Source organism: Solanum stenotomum, chromosome 12 (assembly GCF_019186545.1).
Source record: "Solanum stenotomum isolate F172 chromosome 12, ASM1918654v1, whole genome shotgun sequence".
NCBI lineage: Eukaryota > Viridiplantae > Streptophyta > Magnoliopsida > Solanales > Solanaceae > Solanum > Solanum stenotomum.
Window position 1 is genome coordinate 40471688 of NC_064293.1, and position 20333 is coordinate 40492020.

The 20333-nt window shown below is 33.7% G+C and overlaps 2 protein-coding genes across 2 annotated transcripts in view; one reads left to right on the top strand and one right to left on the bottom strand.

The window, feature by feature from the left end:
- The first annotated feature begins 3544 nt into the window (after positions 1 to 3544).
- Positions 3545 to 8107, top strand: LOC125849098 (protein PIN-LIKES 7-like). The gene is made up of 10 exons (XM_049529115.1): positions 3545 to 3670; positions 5874 to 6145; positions 6236 to 6315; positions 6491 to 6615; positions 6775 to 6896; positions 6981 to 7271; positions 7372 to 7472; positions 7546 to 7598; positions 7677 to 7862; positions 7939 to 8107. Exons 2-10 carry the CDS (start codon positions 6011 to 6013, stop codon positions 8061 to 8063), a joined length of 1218 nt encoding a protein of 405 aa, XP_049385072.1. The 5' UTR covers positions 3545 to 3670; positions 5874 to 6010; the 3' UTR covers positions 8064 to 8107.
- A 1077-nt stretch (positions 8108 to 9184) lies between these two features.
- Positions 9185 to 20333, bottom strand: part of LOC125849095 (exosome complex exonuclease RRP44 homolog A) — a 34687-nt gene continuing 23538 nt past the window's right edge. The window contains exons 9-24 of the mRNA XM_049529108.1: positions 20013 to 20253; positions 19589 to 19745; positions 19382 to 19450; positions 18328 to 18453; positions 18152 to 18204; positions 17534 to 17640; positions 14595 to 14649; positions 14386 to 14485; positions 13908 to 14019; positions 13016 to 13136; positions 11078 to 11137; positions 10881 to 10986; positions 10699 to 10794; positions 9837 to 9918; positions 9691 to 9756; positions 9185 to 9598 (exon numbers count right to left, since the gene is read on the bottom strand). Of these exons, the coding sequence (XP_049385065.1) occupies positions 9403 to 9598; positions 9691 to 9756; positions 9837 to 9918; positions 10699 to 10794; positions 10881 to 10986; positions 11078 to 11137; positions 13016 to 13136; positions 13908 to 14019; positions 14386 to 14485; positions 14595 to 14649; positions 17534 to 17640; positions 18152 to 18204; positions 18328 to 18453; positions 19382 to 19450; positions 19589 to 19745; positions 20013 to 20253 (1747 nt within the window). The 3' untranslated portion in view covers positions 9185 to 9402. The remainder of the gene's footprint in view (positions 9599 to 9690; positions 9757 to 9836; positions 9919 to 10698; positions 10795 to 10880; positions 10987 to 11077; positions 11138 to 13015; positions 13137 to 13907; positions 14020 to 14385; positions 14486 to 14594; positions 14650 to 17533; positions 17641 to 18151; positions 18205 to 18327; positions 18454 to 19381; positions 19451 to 19588; positions 19746 to 20012; positions 20254 to 20333) is intronic.

The following is a 20333-nucleotide window of genomic DNA, read 5'->3' on the forward strand; positions in this document are numbered from 1 at the left end:
TTTCTTTTAAAAGATAATCTTTAGGAAAGTATTTGTAATTATACTGATATTAAGATGTTTATTTTAGATTGTAAACTTCAAAAAAAAAATCTTGACTAAATTCAAAATATTCATAAAAGATGTAAGTTAGTAAATATTCTCTATTTTTCAGAAATAAATAATTTTTGAAGGACGTACTCAAATTAAAAATATCACGATCGATTTTATTACTACCACGTGGCAATTTTAGCACCTAGTAGTTTGATCCAATTATTGGATTTTGGTATGAGAAAAAGTAATGGTTATGTAGACTTGTAGTGGTGGACAGTGCAAAGTTGTCATCATGATTATTCACAAGCCAAAAATTAGTCTTTTTAAGTCACGTCAAGTGGAATCAATAAATATTTTTTCGTTGAATTTCAACAATTTTTTTTGTGACATTTTTTCAGAGTTGAAATTGTGGGAATCATGTTAAACACTGTTAAAATTGATCACTAAATTTAAATGTTGAATACTTTTAATTTACGAAACAGTAATAATATCTACATATGTATTCTATCCTTCTCATTTCTTATTTAGCAGATAATTGATCAGCAGCCAATTTGAATCAAAACTGCATATTCAACAAAATTGAGTATGTCATTCCACATGTCATTCTACAGTCATCAGAGTATTTACAAAAATAACAACTATATCATACTTAGAAAATTATTAGTCCCGACTTGTCCAATAATTGGACTTTTAAAAAAAATAATAATAATAAATATAATGATAATTTTATTACATTATAAAATAACGGATACTCTCTCAAATCCTATATAAATGATTTATTAATGAGTGCCCCCCCGGGGGGATCGAATTTGTATTCAACTACTTCGAAAATCTAATATATTTTAGAAAAATCGTGCTCATTAATAAATCAGTAAATATAATGTGCAGTTTATTATAAACCATCTCGATATAATTGTACTTATTATGGGATAAATATTTTTATTGAAGTGATACTTGTTTAAGGGTGGATGGTTATTAATTTTTGTCTTAAATTTTAAAAGTAACACTTATTTAGAGATAATTTTTTTTTTTGTTGGAATGACACTTATTTCGAGATGAGAAAGTTATAGCCAATTTCATGTAAGATCTAGAGGAAGAACCATGTGAATATTTTAAATATCAACATCGATCAAGTCCTTAATTAGATGGCTAAATCTGCCTAACGCCACGTGATCACCCAAGCAGTAATTGCCAATTATTTATTTGTGTCAAAATGAAAACGTTTTTGACAATTCTTTTTTTTTTATCTAGTACTCCCCAGTATTTCCACTTAATTATCAACCAAGGTTTCATATGACTTAAAAAAAATAGTTATGCTTAATATTTCTATAGCACATTACATTAATTTTTCATGATTAATGATAAGATTGAGATGATTAGCTCTCTTCATCCCATTTTATGCGAAGTTTTCTTTAATAATTGTGAAAAACATTAAGACGATAATCATAATAGAACGAAGGAGTATGTTAATATAATTTTATTGTGTTATAATAATGTACACGACACTGAATGAACACAGTAATCGCAGTGGCGGAGCTAGAAATTTCACAAAGAGTGTCCAGAAATAGCACAATAAAAGTTCTTTTCAAAAAGTAGAACTCGTGAGATTCGAACAGACCAACACTTCCTCATTCCAAAGAGGTGAAATCATTGGGCTATAACAGTTTGTTAGGTTAAGAGTGTCCAAAATATATTATTTAATCATTTCGTGTATCATTTTACTTGTATATATGATATTTTTTTCCGACGAAGGGTGTCCAATTGGACATCCATGTGGCTACGTCACTGATTACACGCGCCACAAATTATCTGTTTCACTTTTAATCGTCATAGTTTTTTTTTTTAAAGTCAAACTATAAGAACTTTGACTGACATTTTATGATATAATTTTTCATCATATTCATATGAAAAAAATTGTAATTTATAATACTTTTCATATATTTTTTGAATATTTAATTTTTTTGTTAAAAATATTTAATTAATATGTAATTTAATTTACCTTTAAAAATAATCAAATTAACTTTCGAAAAACATAATATGACAAATAAAAATGAACACAGGAAAGTATTATAGATTTAGGAGTGCATTAATTAGAATTAAGATAGAAAAAAAGTGCATACTGAACAATATTGTTTAATTTATTGGGTCCTATATATTAAAGTATAAACTTAATTTCACCCCATCAAAGAAAAGGCTGAAATTTGTCGAGTTAGTTAGTTCGGACTTTAATTTGGAGGTAGATATGCTACTTAAATACTTATGTCCTCTTGATTTATTAACTTTCAATAATTGATGATGTTTCTTAAAGGTTCTTGTACATTCCATAATTAAATATTTTATAATTTTAAGTTAATTTCATAAAATAAAATGTAATCTCTTTATCAAATAAAACGCCGATTGACACAAAATCAAACATTTTTTTGCATTACTTTCGACTGAATACTTGATAAATTGTTTCTCATTTAATTTAACAGATCTCTATTGTTCTTATTCAATATATGGAATCTGAAGAGAGTATTGTTTACCGTCCTTAAATGTTTAAAAGGGTATAGTGAAATTGTTTATAATCTTAATTATTACCTATAAGAATTAATATTAGTCTAAGTTTCTTTTTGATTCTCTATAAAGATTCTACTAAATTGGGGAATAATTAGTACAATAATTGTAATCTTCACAGCTAGGCCATGACCACACTTTCATTGAACTATAAGTACTTGTATTAGAAGGACAATTGAAGCAATTAGCTGGTGTAACACCACTAATTTAGAAAAAAGTTGAAAACTTTTCAATTAAGATTATTCTAATTTTGAAAAAAGAGTCGAAATCTAATTGGAATTTCTCTTCTTCCAAATAAAATCCAAAAATCTAAATAAATAAATAAATAAACAAGTTGCAGCAGCCAGCAGACAGCCAATTTGGATTTACATTCAACAAAATTACATGTCATTTTAGAGTCAGCACCCATACAACAATACTATCTTACCTGACTCTTACATTAAAAATGTTTTCTTTCACTTATCCTTTTTATTTAACAAATTTAGAAAATTTTCTTTTTTATATTACCCCTAATATTAAATAAATATGTAAAGTAGTAATAGTAATTGTCAAATTTAAAACTTCAAAATATCACTAACTTTAATAAAATAAATCCTTCATAAAAAATTAAATCATTGTAATTATTTTTTTCTTTGGTTTTCCCATAATTCCAATCGAGGAAAAGCGCTTTTACAATATGTCATTTATAAATATTTCCTCCTTTGGTGTACGTTGTCTTGTTGTTGGGGCGGTATCAACTCTTTTTTTTCTTTTCAAATTATGTACATAGAGTTTGAGTCCAACACGGACCATATAATACATATATTTCAGTTGAAATAATTATTTATTATTAAATAATTGTGATAATAATAAAAATAATAATTAGTATATACTTACTAATGTGATTAGATATTAGTAATATTGCAACAGATAATAACCAGCCACCACTCATATTATTTGGCTACTATATAAGAAAGTCCGATACAATTGGAATTTCTATTGCTTTCTTCTTCTTCTTCATTTTTCTTCCTACAATATTTAAACTTCAACTTCTTTATCGATTTATGTTAGAAGAAAAAACTCGGATTGAAAAAAATAATTCCAGGTTTGTTTTCTTATCTCTCTTGATAATTTTATTTTTCTTTTTAGTTTGTTTTTGGGATGATTAGGAATTTATTTTCGTGAGCAAAAATAAGATGCATGAATTAATATTCTTGTTGCGTTCATTAGAATTCTTTGTTTTCTTTTCTTATTATGAAAATGAAGATGGCTAGAATATTAAAGAATTTATATAAGCATGAGAACAATTTTTTAAATTTTTTGTTTTATTCTAGGTCCTCCNGAATTAATATTCTTGTTGCGTTCATTAGAATTCTTTGTTTTCTTTTCTTATTATGAAAATGAAGATGGCTAGAATATTAAAGAATTTATATAAGTATGAGAACAATTTTTTAAATTTTTTGTCTTATTCTAGGTCCTCCTATTGCAAGAACATCAGCTGAGTAATGTTGATTTTATTTATAGAGATGGGAATGTGTTGGTGTTTTCAACTGTAATTTATTGTATTTACGAATATTTTATTTTGTAGTTTTGATATGAACAATGAAGATTTCTTGTAATCACAAACGTAACGTTTTCCTGACATTTAGCTTAACACAAATAATACTGTTTGGTGAAGTTTTTTTTTTTGAAAATAGGTGTCTGGCTAAGCTTTTAGGAGAAAATATGAACTTTTGAGAAACAACAGAAGCTGATTCTCAAAAGCTAAAAAAACAATTTTTGTTGACAATTTTTTTAAAAAACACTAAGAAAAATACACATAATCACTTTTTAAAAAATTTAATCAAACACTAATGATTATCTTGTTCAAGTACGCTATAAGCCATTCTGAGATAAAGAAACATTTAAGCTTTAATTAAAGTTTAGTAAGCCGCAAATCCATTCATTAATTGATAAATATTTAGCCCGAAAACTCATACTATTATTTTTTATATACGTAGTAAATTTTAATTTTCTCATGATTGGATGGGCGTAAAGTATCTTTAGCAACACCATTGCTGACGTAAAGTAACAGAATTGCTATTAATAGAAGTGTATCACTTGCCCCTTTAGTCGTTTTCTGTCACGTTAGTACCACCCTTACTATATATATATAGACATGTTTCTATTGCTGACACATGCATTTGAACTTAATTTGACTAAGAATAACAGCAGAAAAATGTAAACTTAGAAGTGTTCAAATTTGTTTTTTCACCGAGGGGTGAATCGAAGCGATTGCAGAGAAGAATTGATCTGAAACGAAATTTGGACGGTGATTATGTGAAAACATGAGTCCATGTCATGTCAAGGAACTGTTGTTTCCTTGGTCTTTCCTATGCTTACATAAACAATGTCACGCCCATAGGCCCATGCAACAATAACGAGATTGTACAGACTACGACTGGTTAGGGGCATGGGTTTTGTCTGAATGGATGAAGTCCATTCTCTCTTACTGGTCTTGATATTATACTATCGCGTTATTCATACCTCGAGAAGGTAGAAGTTGTTTCGAAATGAATGATGAAAAGGAGAAAGTATCATAAACAATGCACACATTAATTTTTTGCTTATTTATTTATTTGATCATGTATTCTTTTTGTTTGTTTATTGGGGTTTAACCATTCCACGAATTAACTTTTTTTTTTTTTTTTTTTTGGTTTGGGGCTTGTAGGACAGAGACAGAGACAGAGACNCCCTTACTATATATATATAGACATGTTTCTATTGCTGACACATGCATTTGAACTTAATTTGACTAAGAATAACAGCAGAAAAATGTAAACTTAGAAGTGTTCAAATTTGTTTTTTCACCGAGGGGTGAATCGAAGCGATTGCAGAGAAGAATTGATCTGAAACGAAATTTGGACGGTGATTATGTGAAAACATGAGTCCATGTCATGTCAAGGAATTGTTGTTTCCTTGGTCTTTCCTATGCTTACATAAACAAATGTCACGCCCATAGGCCCATGCAACAATAACGATAATGTACAGAGTACGACTGGTTAGGGGGCATGGGTTTTGTCCGATTGGATGAAGTCCATTCTCTTTTACTGGTCTTGGTATTACACTATCGCGTTACTCATACCTCGAGAAGGTAGAAGTTGTTTCAAAACGAATGATGAAAAGGAGAAAGTATCATAAACAATGCACACATTAATTTGTCACTTATTTATTTATTTGTTCATGTATTCTTTTTGTTTGTTTATTGGGGTTTAACCATTCCACGATTTAACTTCTTTTTTTTTTTTTTTTTGGTTTGGGGCTTGCAGGATATATAGACAGAGACAGAGTTTATTAAAAGGAAAAAAAAAGACATTTTTGAAACTCCATAGTTAGGCATTAGAACTAGCAAATAATATATATACATTTTTTATCTACAAAATTTTGCAAAAAGAAAAAAGAAAAAATGGGTTTTATGACATTATTAGAAGTGGCATCAATGCCAATATTGCAAGTGCTAATAGTAAGTGGTTTAGGAGCTGTAATGGCCACTGATTATCTTAAGCTGCTTCCTGCTGATGCCCGCAAATACCTTAACAGAGTAAGTTATCTTCCTAATTTAGCGATTTTTATTTGTCCAACTCTTAATATTTTAAGAGTTTAACTTTTATACGTTGACGTATCTATGCAGATAGTGTTTGTGGTATTTACACCGGCCCTGATGTTTGCGAGTTTGGCCGAGTCTGTCACCTTTCAAGATATCATCACATGGTACATTCTTGGCTAATATATTAATCTTTTGGGTTATTAATCGCTCAATCAAACAATATTACATAAATTGAGACATAAAGAATATTTGATCACCACGAATTGTCAAAATCTAAGATGATGTGTCATTTCAGTGGCATTTTGTACAAATGAACTAAATCTTATTCTATATATACAGGTGGTTTATGCCAGTAAATGTTGGGTTAACATTTCTATTTGGAGGGATTCTTGGATGGATAGCTATGAAAATATTGAAACCAAAGCCACATCTTGAGGGACTCATTATTGCTACATGCTCATCAGGTAACATCATCAAAAGTTACCCGGGCTGAGCTAGAGTTTTAGTTACACATTCAGCAAAACACAATACTATTTAATACAGTAACTCAAAATTCTGGATCTGCCTCTGCTTTGAACGCCTCCACATTGTAAAAGTTGCTCTAACATAATTCTGACAAACAGGAAACTTGGGAAATCTTCTTTTGATTGTCATTCCTGCAATTTGCAAAGAAGATGGAAGTCCATTTGGTGATCATAAAACTTGTGCTTCTGTTGGCCTTTCCTATGCATCTTTCTCAATGGCAGTAAGTTCTAATTCATCACATTCTCCCCTGAAGTTATGTTCATAAAGTTCCAATTATCAACACAAAATTTTCTCGATTTGGTAGCTTGGAGGTTTCTACATTTGGACATTCACTTATCAGCTAATAAGAAGTTCATCCTTGAAATTTAAAGCTCTAAAAACAGCAGAGGAGAACGAAGCGATTAAGGGACCAAACAATGACTCGGAGACAAATGAAAAGTCTTACCTTCTTGACAACAATTCTCAAGATCAGCTTCCTGTAAGTACCACAAAAACAACTGAAAATCAAACAGTAGAAGTATCATCATGGCGAAAAATAGTAGGTGTGGTACACACTTTCTTAGAAGAGCTAACAGCACCTCCTACTCTTGGAGCTGTAAGTACTACGAATTTCTGATTTCACTTGTGGTTTTTGAAGGGATGTTGTTCTTAAGTAACTCTGTTTTTTTTTTTTCTATTTTTGAATGATATTTCAGATTGTAGGATTCCTATTTGGTTCAGTTACATGGCTGAAAAATCTGGTGATTGGGGATGCTGCTCCCCTTAGAGTTATTCAAGACTCTGTCAAGTTACTTGGGTATGTACTACTAAATAAGACATTTACAATCGCGATCGTGCTGAGGTTTACATGTTATTTTCTTACATATCAGGGATGGAACCATTCCGTGCATCACTCTTATACTTGGAGGCAATCTCACCCAAGGTATTGAAGTATCATTAAAGGCAAATCTAAAACAATGTTTATATGTATACTCGTTCTGAACTCTGGCAACTTTGACAGGATTGAGGAAGGCACAAGTAAAACCATCAACTATAATAGCAGTAGTTAGCGTACGATTCATCTTCAGTCCATTGATAGGGATTGGAATTGTTAAAACAGCAGCCAACTTAGGATTCCTTCCAGCAGATCCTCTGTACCATTTCGTGCTAATGCTTCAGTACACCGTCCCACCTGCTATGAATATCAGTAAGTTATAACAATTTCATATCAACTGAATGCTGATGTTTATGGTTTGCTTATTGAAGATGATGATGAAATGCAGGTACAATGACACAATTAGTTGATGTAGCACAAGAAGAGTGTTCTGTTCTAATCATGTGGACTTATTTGGTAGCAGCATTAGCACTTACCATTTGGTCCACTATATTTATGTGGCTCTTATCATGATAAATTACAAATCTTAGATACTGAAAGCAGTATTTTTTTCAAAATTTTTTTTGCCAAAATTCTTTTATGATTGTGCTTGTATACTGTTCTACATTTATTTATGAAAATATAGAATCATTATATCTCATCTGTGCGTATAAAGCCGAATCGAAAATCGAGTCAAAATCTAAAAAAATAAATATGACTAATAGTTTGGTTTGACTTGGTTTGGTATTGCAAAAAAAAAAAAAAAATTGGACTTAATTTGAGTTGGTTTGGTTTTAACTAAAAAAAAGTCAAACTCGAGACCAAACCAACCTGACATTATATATATAAGTTTTAAAATTTATTTTATACATAAAAGTATTTACATTGATATAATCTCTAAATATCTCTTAACTTTTTCATAATTTTTTAACTTTTAACATAGATATTATTAGTAACTCTAAGTCTCTAATAAAGCTCAATTCAAAATCAAATCACTAACAAAAAAAAATTAATTCAACATAAAAAATGACAATAATGTTGAATATTTGTTCTTTAGTTTTATATTGATTTAGGCATTAAAAATACATAACCTAATTTTAATATGTAATAATACGCATTAAGCTTATTTTAATCCTTTTAAAATATGATCATTTTCACTACGACCTATTAATTTACAATATTTATTTTATGCAATTGTAGTATTTTTTTTTCTTGAATATACTAATCTCATCACTCATTCCATATTTGTGCTATTTTCTTAGATAACACTTAAATAATTGTATTTTGATAGGACTAAAAAAATATTTGAATCAAAAAACAAGTTAATTAAATGTTTGTATAAATACTTTACCAAACAATCCAAAAAAATCAAGTTGAAAAACCCAAGTTTTATTAGTTTAGTTTGATTTGTAATTCTAAAAATCCGATACAAATAATTTGATTTGATATTTAAAAATCCAAACCAACTCGATCATATACAACCCTACTAAAACGTTTATCTAATTTAACCCTTAATATGATAATTTGACCGCAAGTTTCAATAGACTCTTTATTTCTAAGTTTCTATTCACAGTCAAGTAGTATCACATAAATTGAAACGAAAACAGGATATGTTACTACCACACCCCTATGCAATTTAGATAATGTTCCAATATCTCAGTCTATGGTAACCAGCTAAAATACACTTTAGAACATTTATGTAACATATAATAGTGGCAGAAAGCAATAAAAGAATAATAATCAATTTTTTGAACATTTAATGGAGCTGCATCGATATATGATACACAATGTCTGTAGAAAAACAATTCAACTATCACACTGGAATAACAACTACTTGCTATCAACCTCGACTTTCTTGGTAAAGTTATCGGTCTCATACAAGGGTTAGTTGTAGTTTAGGCCGATTAGGCTGAGGCTCAACGACTTCCATGTGAATTCTCACTGTTCCAAGTACACCATACGAAACACTTCCATCAAGCTTTCTAATTTTCTGTTGTTTCTCATCGACTACCCATTCCCCTCCATTGTCGCCTTTAGATGTCAAGTATACAGGCCCTTCAATACCGTACCTGGAAAGGTATACAATAATCAATGAGCTAAACTGATGCAAAAGGAAATCCATTAACTTGTTTTGCTCTCTAAATGAAGAAACAACACATACTTGGGCACAAAGACAATGAAGCCATTGGATCTTATTTTCACTATTCTCGCCTCAGTATCTGTTGGTCTGTACACAAGAATGGAAAAGTAAAAATGAGAGAGTATGGAGGACATAAAGGGATATAACCAAGAAGATGTTCTTCATACCGCTTCCTGAAGAAAATGAGAGTATGGAGCTCTACTGATGCTCTGCTGGCCATCTGAGCATTCCTATGCCGATAATTTAGATCTGTTTTGGAACACAAATGAGCAAACACAACCACATAAAATTTGAAACTAGACCATGATTTCTACTATTTTCCTATGAGAAAAGACTTCTACTTTTCTTCTTTTTCTTTTTTCCTTTTCACGTGTCATTCATAAAGAAAACTCACACTGCCATAAATAGTAAATGTTGATGAGTGAAAACTGGGTCTGAACAGAAGTTCATTATAAGTTTTAACCCTTTTATGTCCAAAGTTCAGCAATACATAAATACTAGAAAGCTAACACTGCACAAATAATTATTTACTTTGAACAGATGGGCTATAACAGAAGTACTCAAGTTCTTTTGATAACTGAGAAATCCTCCAATGACAGTGGCGCATGATTCAAAACTCGATGGGATAATGGGCCTCCCTCTGCCCTTCTCAAATTAAATACCATGTTTTTGTCTGCAGCAAGTTTGAATCCGTGGCATATGTCTAACCCACGCATTACACAGTTGTGCTCTTACCACTAGACCGAAGCCCTAGGAGCCAAAAATACTCAAATTATTGCTAAGTAAAACCTCAAGACTAACAGACACATTCAATCCCAAGTCCCCACTATTCACTCAGTGGAGGAAAAAAGCGTAAAAGCATTAATACAAACTTCTTCTGATACCTCTGGACAGATGACACAACCAAAAACATAAAAGCATTAATCAAGAACAAGCATAACTATAAAGGCAAGCTCATATACTCCCCATCCACAAGAAGTCTAATGCATTTAAAACGTAATGCCAAGCATAATGAAAAGCAACACTTACTGTCAGAAATACTAGTTAGCTTGGGTCTATCTTGGAAAACACCGGGAAGCTGATAAATTCCCAAAGAAGCAGCAAGCAATCGATGGACGATGACATCTACAAGACAAGACAGAAAAAGAGGCTCACAATTGGTCGCATCCATTGCACTTTGTCATTATAAATGGACGGTAACTTTTACTAACCAGCATATCTTCTAATGGGCGAGGTGAAATGAGTATAAAGAGGAGAGGCAAGACCATAATGAAGATATTCCGGAGGACTAAGGTCTCCACTACAAAAGTAAACCGCCTGAAAATGCATACCAAAAGCAACGCCAACTCAGAAATTACATGATATTTCAGAAGTAGGGGATTTGGTCAAACCAACGAAGAAGGAACACCTGTGTCATGCATCTGGTTGCCAGAATCCGGATCAGCTTGTTGAAGTATGGATCGTCACCCTAGGGAGAAGACAGAAAGTTAGCATATGAATGCACAACAGCAACCAATGGAACTAGATGTCCCTTAGCTACTTTGAGGAGTGCAATATCATCACTCTATGCAGTGTTTTCTTGGCTATTAAGTCCCCGATTGGTAATTCTTCCACAAAAGTAGTCCTTCAGTCAATTTTGAGCCAAATTAACTTATGTAAATGTATGCAATAAAATTACGGGTATTTTAGTGAAGGACCAATGCAATCTTTCAATAAATAACAGAGCAGCCGAAAAAAGAATCAGAGAAGGCATTCATCGATTGTCTTGTTATTTTCCTTTTATTTTGAAGAGAAAACAACAGCTTTTTAGCCAAATTACCTTCATTTGTGAGCTAAACACATTATTAAGTACATTATGTTTGGCCGAAAAGTATAGCCAATAGTGAGCACCTTGTGTTATAAAAGAACTGATATGAAATTCTTAACAGTAAAAGTTAGTCTAGCCTCCATTTAAGGCTAGGATTGAAATAGTTTGAGCCTAAAATTCCATGACTCGAGCTCGGGGCTTGATATTAAGCTGCAAAAAGCTTGAACATATAGAGTTGATCTGCCACAAGCCCTAAGTTCCAATTAAATAATGCCAAATTTGAAATAAAAATCCTAATAATTTATGAACTGACATATCACTTTTTTTTTTAAGGATATGAACTGACATATCACTTAAATCAGCAAACCAACTTTATTCCTCTAAGCCAATAACAAACATGACTTGCAAATATCAAGTATCCTAATAATAACTTAATACAAGTGAATGTTACGAAAAAGCCAATTGCAAAATTAGTTGTTCATTCCATTTCAATCAATTGAATAGAGAAGAGATTAGTAAATCATTCCTATGAATGGTTTTAATACAACAAAAAGCCCAGTGCACAAAGCATCCTGCTTTAGCAGTGTCTTGTAAAAACAATATGAGAGGGAATGAGAAGAAAGCAGAGTCACACAACCACCTTTTTATACATTGTCCAGCGGCAGCAGACTTATGGAGTATGTTTATCACACTTTTTGGACTCAATTGGGTCATGCCACAGAATAACAGGAATGGTTTTGAGAGTAGGAGTTGTGGGAAAGTTCTTAACACCATCAAGAGAATTTGGAAGATGATACCTGCTGCTATTTTTTGAAGTATCTGGAATGAAATAAATAGGAGATGCTTTGATGGAATATCTACTACCTACAAATCTCTAAAATCTCATTGTCTTATGCTGTTGTATAGTTGGGTTATATGTCCCCAATAAATTCCCCTGTTACCTTCTTGAATTTTACCAGCTCACTAGCTCTCAACTAGATATGCAATGGAGGTGATAAGTTCTTTCTGCTATTCTACTTTTGTAACTATTATGCATTCACTTGATGCCAGGCTGCCAGCAATGAAATTATTTACTTCATCAAAAAAACGAGAGAATGAATGAGAAACTGATAAAGAAAGAGGTTGTGTGGCTGCAAAATGAGAGAATGAATGAGAAACTTATAAAGAAAGAGGTTCTGTGGCTGCACATTAGAAGTAACCGGAAATATCAGGTAGTGTTGTATGAAGCTTTGTCTGCTAGGGTTCTATGTAGCTTGTATGGAGAGATGAAACTCGTTTCTCATCTAGGTCAGCGAACCCATACCCAAGCTTATTCTGGAATTAGGTCAATGCTTGTTCAGGTCAGCTCAGCTCAGCTCAATAATAGCCAGGCCGGGTTAAGCAAAAAATGAGTCGACACATGCAGCTTGTGAACTCATCTATAATATATGACTTGATTTATAGCTAAAACCCCTTCAGAAATATAGTGGAAGGAAGAAAATTCATTCTTTCATTCTTAAGTTTCACTATGCACATCACGTTCAATAAGCCACAACTCACCTTGGCAAGATCTAGAGAGTCAGCCAATGCTTTGGATGATGTCACATCTAAACTTAGACCAACTGCTTCAGCTGTGCGGAGAAGAGGCTCAAGCATTTCTTTGGTTGGGCTTGGATGGCGTCTGCAAATAAAAATGCATCATGTAAACTTGGAGAATTATCAAATTTAATTGAAGTACCAAACGTAATCTTTAATAGCCATTTCATAGTGTCACAACTCTCTGGCATAACATGTAATTCGAGTTTTTGCGGAACACTTGGAATTAGACTAGAGCCACCATATCTGTCTCTAGTGCTCCATCTTAGACAACTGTGAATAGCTATCTGATGTATGAAAATTGTACAGAAAGAACAGGTTGGTAAAGGAGGGGAGAAGATGAAGCAGAGTTGCATGTAAAAGTGGACTGAGTATGTTGAGCCTGTTACTACCAGACAAGCATCACCCCTACAAGGAACTGAAGCCCTTTAAAAAATATGTCATCATCCCTTTAAAGAATTGAAGCCCTTAAAGAAATGTAGCCTCAAATGTGTGTTTCTTTAATTGTTATCCTTATTTACAACTTTGTAACTCAATAAACATATGCCTGTGAGCAAGGAATCACTCTAAATAACTGCCTATAAGCATTCATCAAACTGCTAGATCTCCAAAAAAACTTCTCATTATTACCTGCAATCACATATTATACCATCTTAGGAAAGTTAATTCTTTCAAAATGACAGGATCAGATTACATTCTTTTTTTAGCACATGAAGGATACGGAAAGAGACCTATACAGCATAGCAGGATATAGATATGAGACCAGAAAGTTTAGACACCAGTTAAGGAAGATATTCTAGGTAAAAGAAGCAAACTATACAGACAGATTTGTTTCTAAGTAACAATAGCAACAAACCTTAATAGTGAGCAGACAGGAAAATGCTTAAGGATTTTTTCAGCAACTGCAACATTAGCAGCAAGCATAAACTCCTCAACCATTTGGTTTGCTTCACGAATCTGATACATTCCTATACATACATCATAAAATTAACTTCTCACGACTACTCAAACAATCTAACAAAGGATGATGTCATTGTGCAGTCCCACAAAAATAGCAGAATTCTTCAGTGAAACAGTGGGTGTAAAAATTGGCAAGGGATATGTTATAAGAGCTCAAAGCTACGAAATTTTAATGTCACAATACTGCACCAATTTGAAACAAATGATCCTTAAACTGAATCTTAAGCACTGTAAATATATAATTTAAAGGAGATCTGTAAGAAAAATTCTTGGCTTTCCAAAAAGCAGGTAATTGGGCACCTTTATCTAAATTACAATAAGCTACCAAAAGAAACTAGAGAGAGAGAGAGAGAAAGAAAAGAGTTGGATTATACCGATATCAAGAGGGTCATGAGTTTCAGTATCAATCTGAAATTTGACTTCAGCAGAAGCAAGTGTCAGTGCACCCCTATCAATGCGTCTTTGCCTCATTATCTGCAAAAGTTGGTCTCATTAGAATGCCTTTAATATATTGATACTAGAGCTGAAAGTCCAAAGCTAAGATATAGTAATTAAAGGAGAATAAGGATTACAAGATCAAAACCTTGGCTAACCCATTCAAATTTCGTAAATCTGAAGTTATTGGATCCACCAAGCGACTGGAATAACAAACATAACTTGTTAGGTATGGGAACTAGGAATTACAAAATGGCAGATACAAGTACTTTCGAAGTTCAAGAAGACGGGCATGCAAGTACTGACTAGTTTATAGTTGAACAGGAAACAAACTCATAAGTTCAAAATTTTTCAGGTTGAGCAGTTCACCCTGTCAGACCATACAAAAATCCACTTCCACAATCATCAGTAGTGGATTTTACTTCTAACCATCTATGGCCCCTTTAGTTGAAATAAGTTATACTTCGGAATTATTTTCTGCGACTACATCAAAAGTAAGATGCTTTGAAATAAACAAATTTTTAGTTCTTAAAAAAAAACAGTTTTAGGCCTGTGGGTACTGTAGAATTTCAATTTCTACTACATGTACAAACACACATCTAATCTGGCTGCTATTTACTTGATCACAAGCCCAAACAAAAACTTAACCCCCAGCACGAACTACAAGCAGGACAAGATACAGATGCTAACCAACCTCGAAATTGGGCAAGACAAAGCAACTTCACATTTTGATATGGAAGTTCCACCGACAGATTTTGTACTTTGTGTAATCTTAACATATATATTTTTTTGAATCAGGTAACATTTTTGTGTAATCTTAACATCTTTCTAAAGGAAAGGAGTCCTGTCATATGCCTCTCCGTTTAGCATGAAGGCGGGGGGAGGGGGTCTGCTCAATCAAGTCCCCTCTTAGGATATTTTAAACTGTAAAAGCACATCATGACCTGACATCATTCATACAAACCATATTTTTTGTAAGGAAATGGAAATGTTCATTGCCTATATAAGCATTACGAAGGAACTTATCATATCCCCACAATCCTTCATGTATTTCACTTTTGTTACTAAGATACATAAAGGATACAAAGCATAACACGCCAAAACTACAAGCCAGGTCAGGAAAAGAAAGAAGAAGGGAAGAGACTATTGCGAATCTCATCATTCAATACTATATCGTCTGCAAATAACATATACCATGGCACCTCACCTTGGATATGCCACATCAGTTCATCCATCACCAAGGCAAAAATGAACAGAGTTAAGGGTCAATCCCTGGTGCAGTCCCATCATAACTGGGAAGTGGTCCAAGTCCCCTCCCACTGACCTTACCCGATTCTTAGCTCCATTGTACAGGTCCTTAATCGCCTTAGTGTAAGCCACATGCACACCTCTAGCCTCCAAGCATCATCATAGGACCTCCCTAGCCACTTTGTCATATGCCTTTTCTAATCTAGGTCAATACTCAATAAACACACCATGCATACGTTTCTCTTCCTCTCTCGATACTGCTTTACCAGTGTTCTCACAAGATGAATGGTTTTTGTCTTCAACGCGGTCTTTCAAGGAAGAAGAGGTGTCAACTTAAATCCTAATACAAAACGGTTTCTCAGTGGCGAACATCCTAATCTATCACGGAATTTGTTATGGAAGTCTATGGCTCCAAATAAGTAACATTTTTCACTTAGTATGCAATGCTAGAACGCACAACACTTCTATTACAGAACAAAATTACTGGATTTTGAAGAAGCAGCCAGTCGAAGAAGCCTAGTCCAAGAGAGAGAAGAGGAACTGTATTGTAGCCTTTTATTTTTGGTGTAAAGAGAAAGGTTTAGAGGAAACAGAACAGATTGTAGAATTATTACGATCCATGTAAATATCTTTTTTTCTCTTCTTTTGTTCCCCTTTGCTTGCTGAAGGTCACCAGCATATCCTTAATGCTGAAGAATACAACATGACCATTTTCAAAAAAACAAAAAAAACGAGAGAGAAGAGGAAACTCCTTGAACTTTTTTTACAAAACAGGTTCCCATCTCTCCTTTTTCTTCTAAAAGTTGCTTTGGGAAAAAAAAAACAGAAGAAGAAGCACCGCAGAGAAGATGCAGTGAAACAAAGGAAAGAAGAAGTAGAAGAAAATTACTGGATTTTGGAGAAGAAGAAGAAGCAGCAGCCAGTCAAAGAACCGTAGTCCCAGAGAGAAAGAGGAAGCTCTTTGAATTTTGTTTTCTAAAACAGGTTCCCTCACCTCTCCATTTTCTTCAAAAAGTTGCTTTTTAAAAATATATAAAAAAAAAAAGAAGCAACCAATTTGTCGCTACCTCATTTCACGCTTCGCAAACAAAAGTGACCGCTTTATTCACTTCACAGCACCTCACCCCCCACCCCAAGTAGCTCTGAACCCTTGCCTTGCTTCACCTAAAGCAATGAAACGAGCACTTTTCACAACACTAGTCTATAGTCAAGCACTTTTCAGTGCAAAGTACACCATGCGTAGAGATGGTTGGATACTGGTAGGCTTTAAAGTGCTTCAAAGTACATACTACAACACTTCTTTAAGGATAACACCACTTAGTTTGACATCAATGAGATCTTACAGTTTATCAATAAATGATCAACAAATAAAGATAAATCTACCTTCCAAATGATTTACATTGGGAAGATGAAAAATCATGAGAAATATTGACCACAAGACAGATTAAAGGGAAGACAGAAGAAGACTGAGCAACGAAACGAATTTGTCAGACATCTGAAAACTTTTTTAATAACAGTTGAAGTTTCCATACTCTCAGTGCCAAAAAACTGGGTCCCAATTTGATCTTGTTGAAGGCCTCATTATACCTTGAAGGATTAGGTATCGCTATTTCTGAGGGCAAAAAACAACAACATAGACTGGAAAAGGCAACACCAATTGCCTCCAGCTAAATCACAGTGCTAGGATACAGTGGTTAATGAGGGGCCATCTGCATACCTAATACTGATGAGAATGCGTTTGGTTCAAGATGTTTGAGAGGAGATAACGCTTTAGAATCTGATATGACCAGAAAAGAACCAAGAAGACAAAATGTAAACAGAAACATCAAATGGGAGCACCTATCATCCATTCTTGCTTGCGCCTCGACATAGGATAATGCTGCACATGATTTAATCACGCTTTTAGTGTATCTTGTAGAAATAATCTCGGCATCAGGTGTCATTTCCTGAAATACAAATAAATGCACATTGGGTGAAAATACAGATATAGAACTTATGTCGGGGGGTTGGGGTGGGGGGTGGACACAAGCACAAACCAAGTAGACAGGGCCTAATGAAGGTTGTTATAGTATGCCAGTATAATTGAGCCATACAATCCAGAATGCTACAAATGTATTTCATCAACAACCTGCAACAATTAAGTTCTATCTCCTTATATGTAGCTATCAGCCTCACGGAAGGATTAGTCATGCGACATAGCAGCGCAAAATGACTGACAATTAATGCAGTTAGATAATTGACCATTAACTAGGTTTGTATAAGCTGCCTGTTAGTAAAAGACAAAAACTATACTGACTTCAGACTGGGGGAACATTGTACGAAGCTCTAGGCAGATAGATATGCAGCAAGAAAGAAAAATAACAAAGATAACTGGCAGATATTTGAGAGAGAAGAAGCCTGTCAGAAATAGAAGATCAGCTATTACTTCTAGAAATATCATAAAAATAAATTACATACCCAGATAACTGAGAAAGCTAGTCTTTCAACATCAGAACGAAGTGAACAAATATCTGCCAAGTAAAGAAAAAAGACAAGATTAATTGAAGACAATAAAACAATTGATCCAAATCCATCTCCAAGCCATCTGACAAGCAAAAACTAGTCCAGGCTAGTTCCTGAAAAGTAAATTTTACCTTCCGTAAGAGGTTTTGGAAGCATGTCGATTCTACGCTCTACAAGATATACAGAAGTACCCCTTTGTGAAGCCTCATCATCGAGTGGAGTTCCAGGATGAACAAAATTAGTAACATCGGCAATATCTGGTATGTATTAAAGACTCACACCTAGACTTTCCCATGATGTAGACGTTATATTTATTTATAAATATAAATAAATAACAAAAAAGTCCTGGAATACAAAAGGTTGTTTTGTAGGCGAACTAACTAAGTTGTTGGAGGCGAGCGGAGTGAGGCAATGAAATTGTTTAGGCGAAAGAAAAGTGAGAACTAGTGGATTTTCGAGAATGAGAATCATCTATAGTCTCATTTCTTTTTCGTAGTAAGAAGACACTAAGACACACCCACTACACACCACACACTCAGGCGTCTAGCAGGGTCCTTCCCCATGTGAAGGGGGTGCACAGCTATTGTAGCTAAGGCCAACAAAATTTGGGAAGTCAAAAGATTTTTAGGTACAAAATCATGAGGATAGGAAGCATCAAAGGAAATAAGAGATGGTATCACAAATGAATACCCATCATTACACTGGTTGTACACAGAAATAAGCCAAAGATGATACGAACAGCCTCATGTGCCCAAAACCCTCATCACACCCCTCTTCAAGGAGATCACTGTCTCTTGAAGAAGGAAATTAGCAAAAGAGATCAGTGTTAAGTTTTGTAAAGAGGATCATCCCATCATGTATTTGGTGGACAATTTGGAAGGAAAGAAATGATAGATGTTTTGAGGATAGGAGGAGTTTAGTACAGGATATTAAGCTAAAATGCATTTTGCTTTTCTGTTTTTGGTGCACTAAACTGTATTCTAGTGACACTGAATCAATCCTAGATGTCCTAGGCACCATTAAGGATTGGTTTCACATCTGGTATATTATGTATCTATCCATCTATCCATTTGAAAATTGGTTTTTTCAGTACTACCTAAGTGCTGGTTTTAATACGAAGTTACTTTACTCAAAAAAAAGTTTTGTAAATTCTAGCCAAAAGATTTCAAAATTAAACATGGATACGAACTCCCACTTCAAAATTTCCATTTGAAAGAGCCATACAATGCAATGCATCATCAATATCTCTGCATCCTGCATCACAGAAAAAGCAGAATTCTGTCTCAGATTGACATCACATGTAAAAAGTATCTCATCTATGCTGACACAAACTAAATGTGGGCACTGCAGTTAAATGGAAGACGAAAAGCACTATAAATTTGGACAACATACCAGGAGGGTCCACACTACATACACGCAGGTGACGCAAATCCTGTCTAATAGGATTTGTCAAATCTTGAGAAGACACAGACCAAGGTAATGGTGGCAAGCACGCCAACACTTGGGCAGAAAATGGCCTGGCATCTATATCATTCTCTATTAGTACCACCTGAAGTTATTACAGAACAAATATAGTCAGGACTGTTATCCATCAGCATCAAGAAATAAATCAAATCCTAATTATTTAAGCATGTAAGATAATATATAGGTACCTACAAGCAAAGGACACCAACGCCCTGAGCACTTATTAGAAGGTATTCAACAATAAGCCACAACAGAAAAACTACAAACAATCTCAAAAGTACATTACAGAAAGGGTAGAGAAGGATAATTTGTTCAAATTTTAAAGAGCAATGAATGACATTTCATCACATACCTCTGTTTCGGTGTCCCTATCACCTATTTCACCAATTGTCCTCACATAGTGACCGCTTGGATATCGAGACAAACGATCCCATGAATCAACCGCAACGATAATCCGTTTATCCAGCAAATTTCCCAATTGACGAGTTTGTATCCGTATCTTCGGAATCCTGCGGTCTTTGGATACGAATAAGGCATGGGCACGACCACCATCACCAGCTGGCATAGGCATTGGCTCCAAGGATCCACAGTAACTGCAATGATGAAACATACAATATTATATACCACATAAATGAAGACTTTGTTGGTGGAAATAGATACAGGCATACAGCAA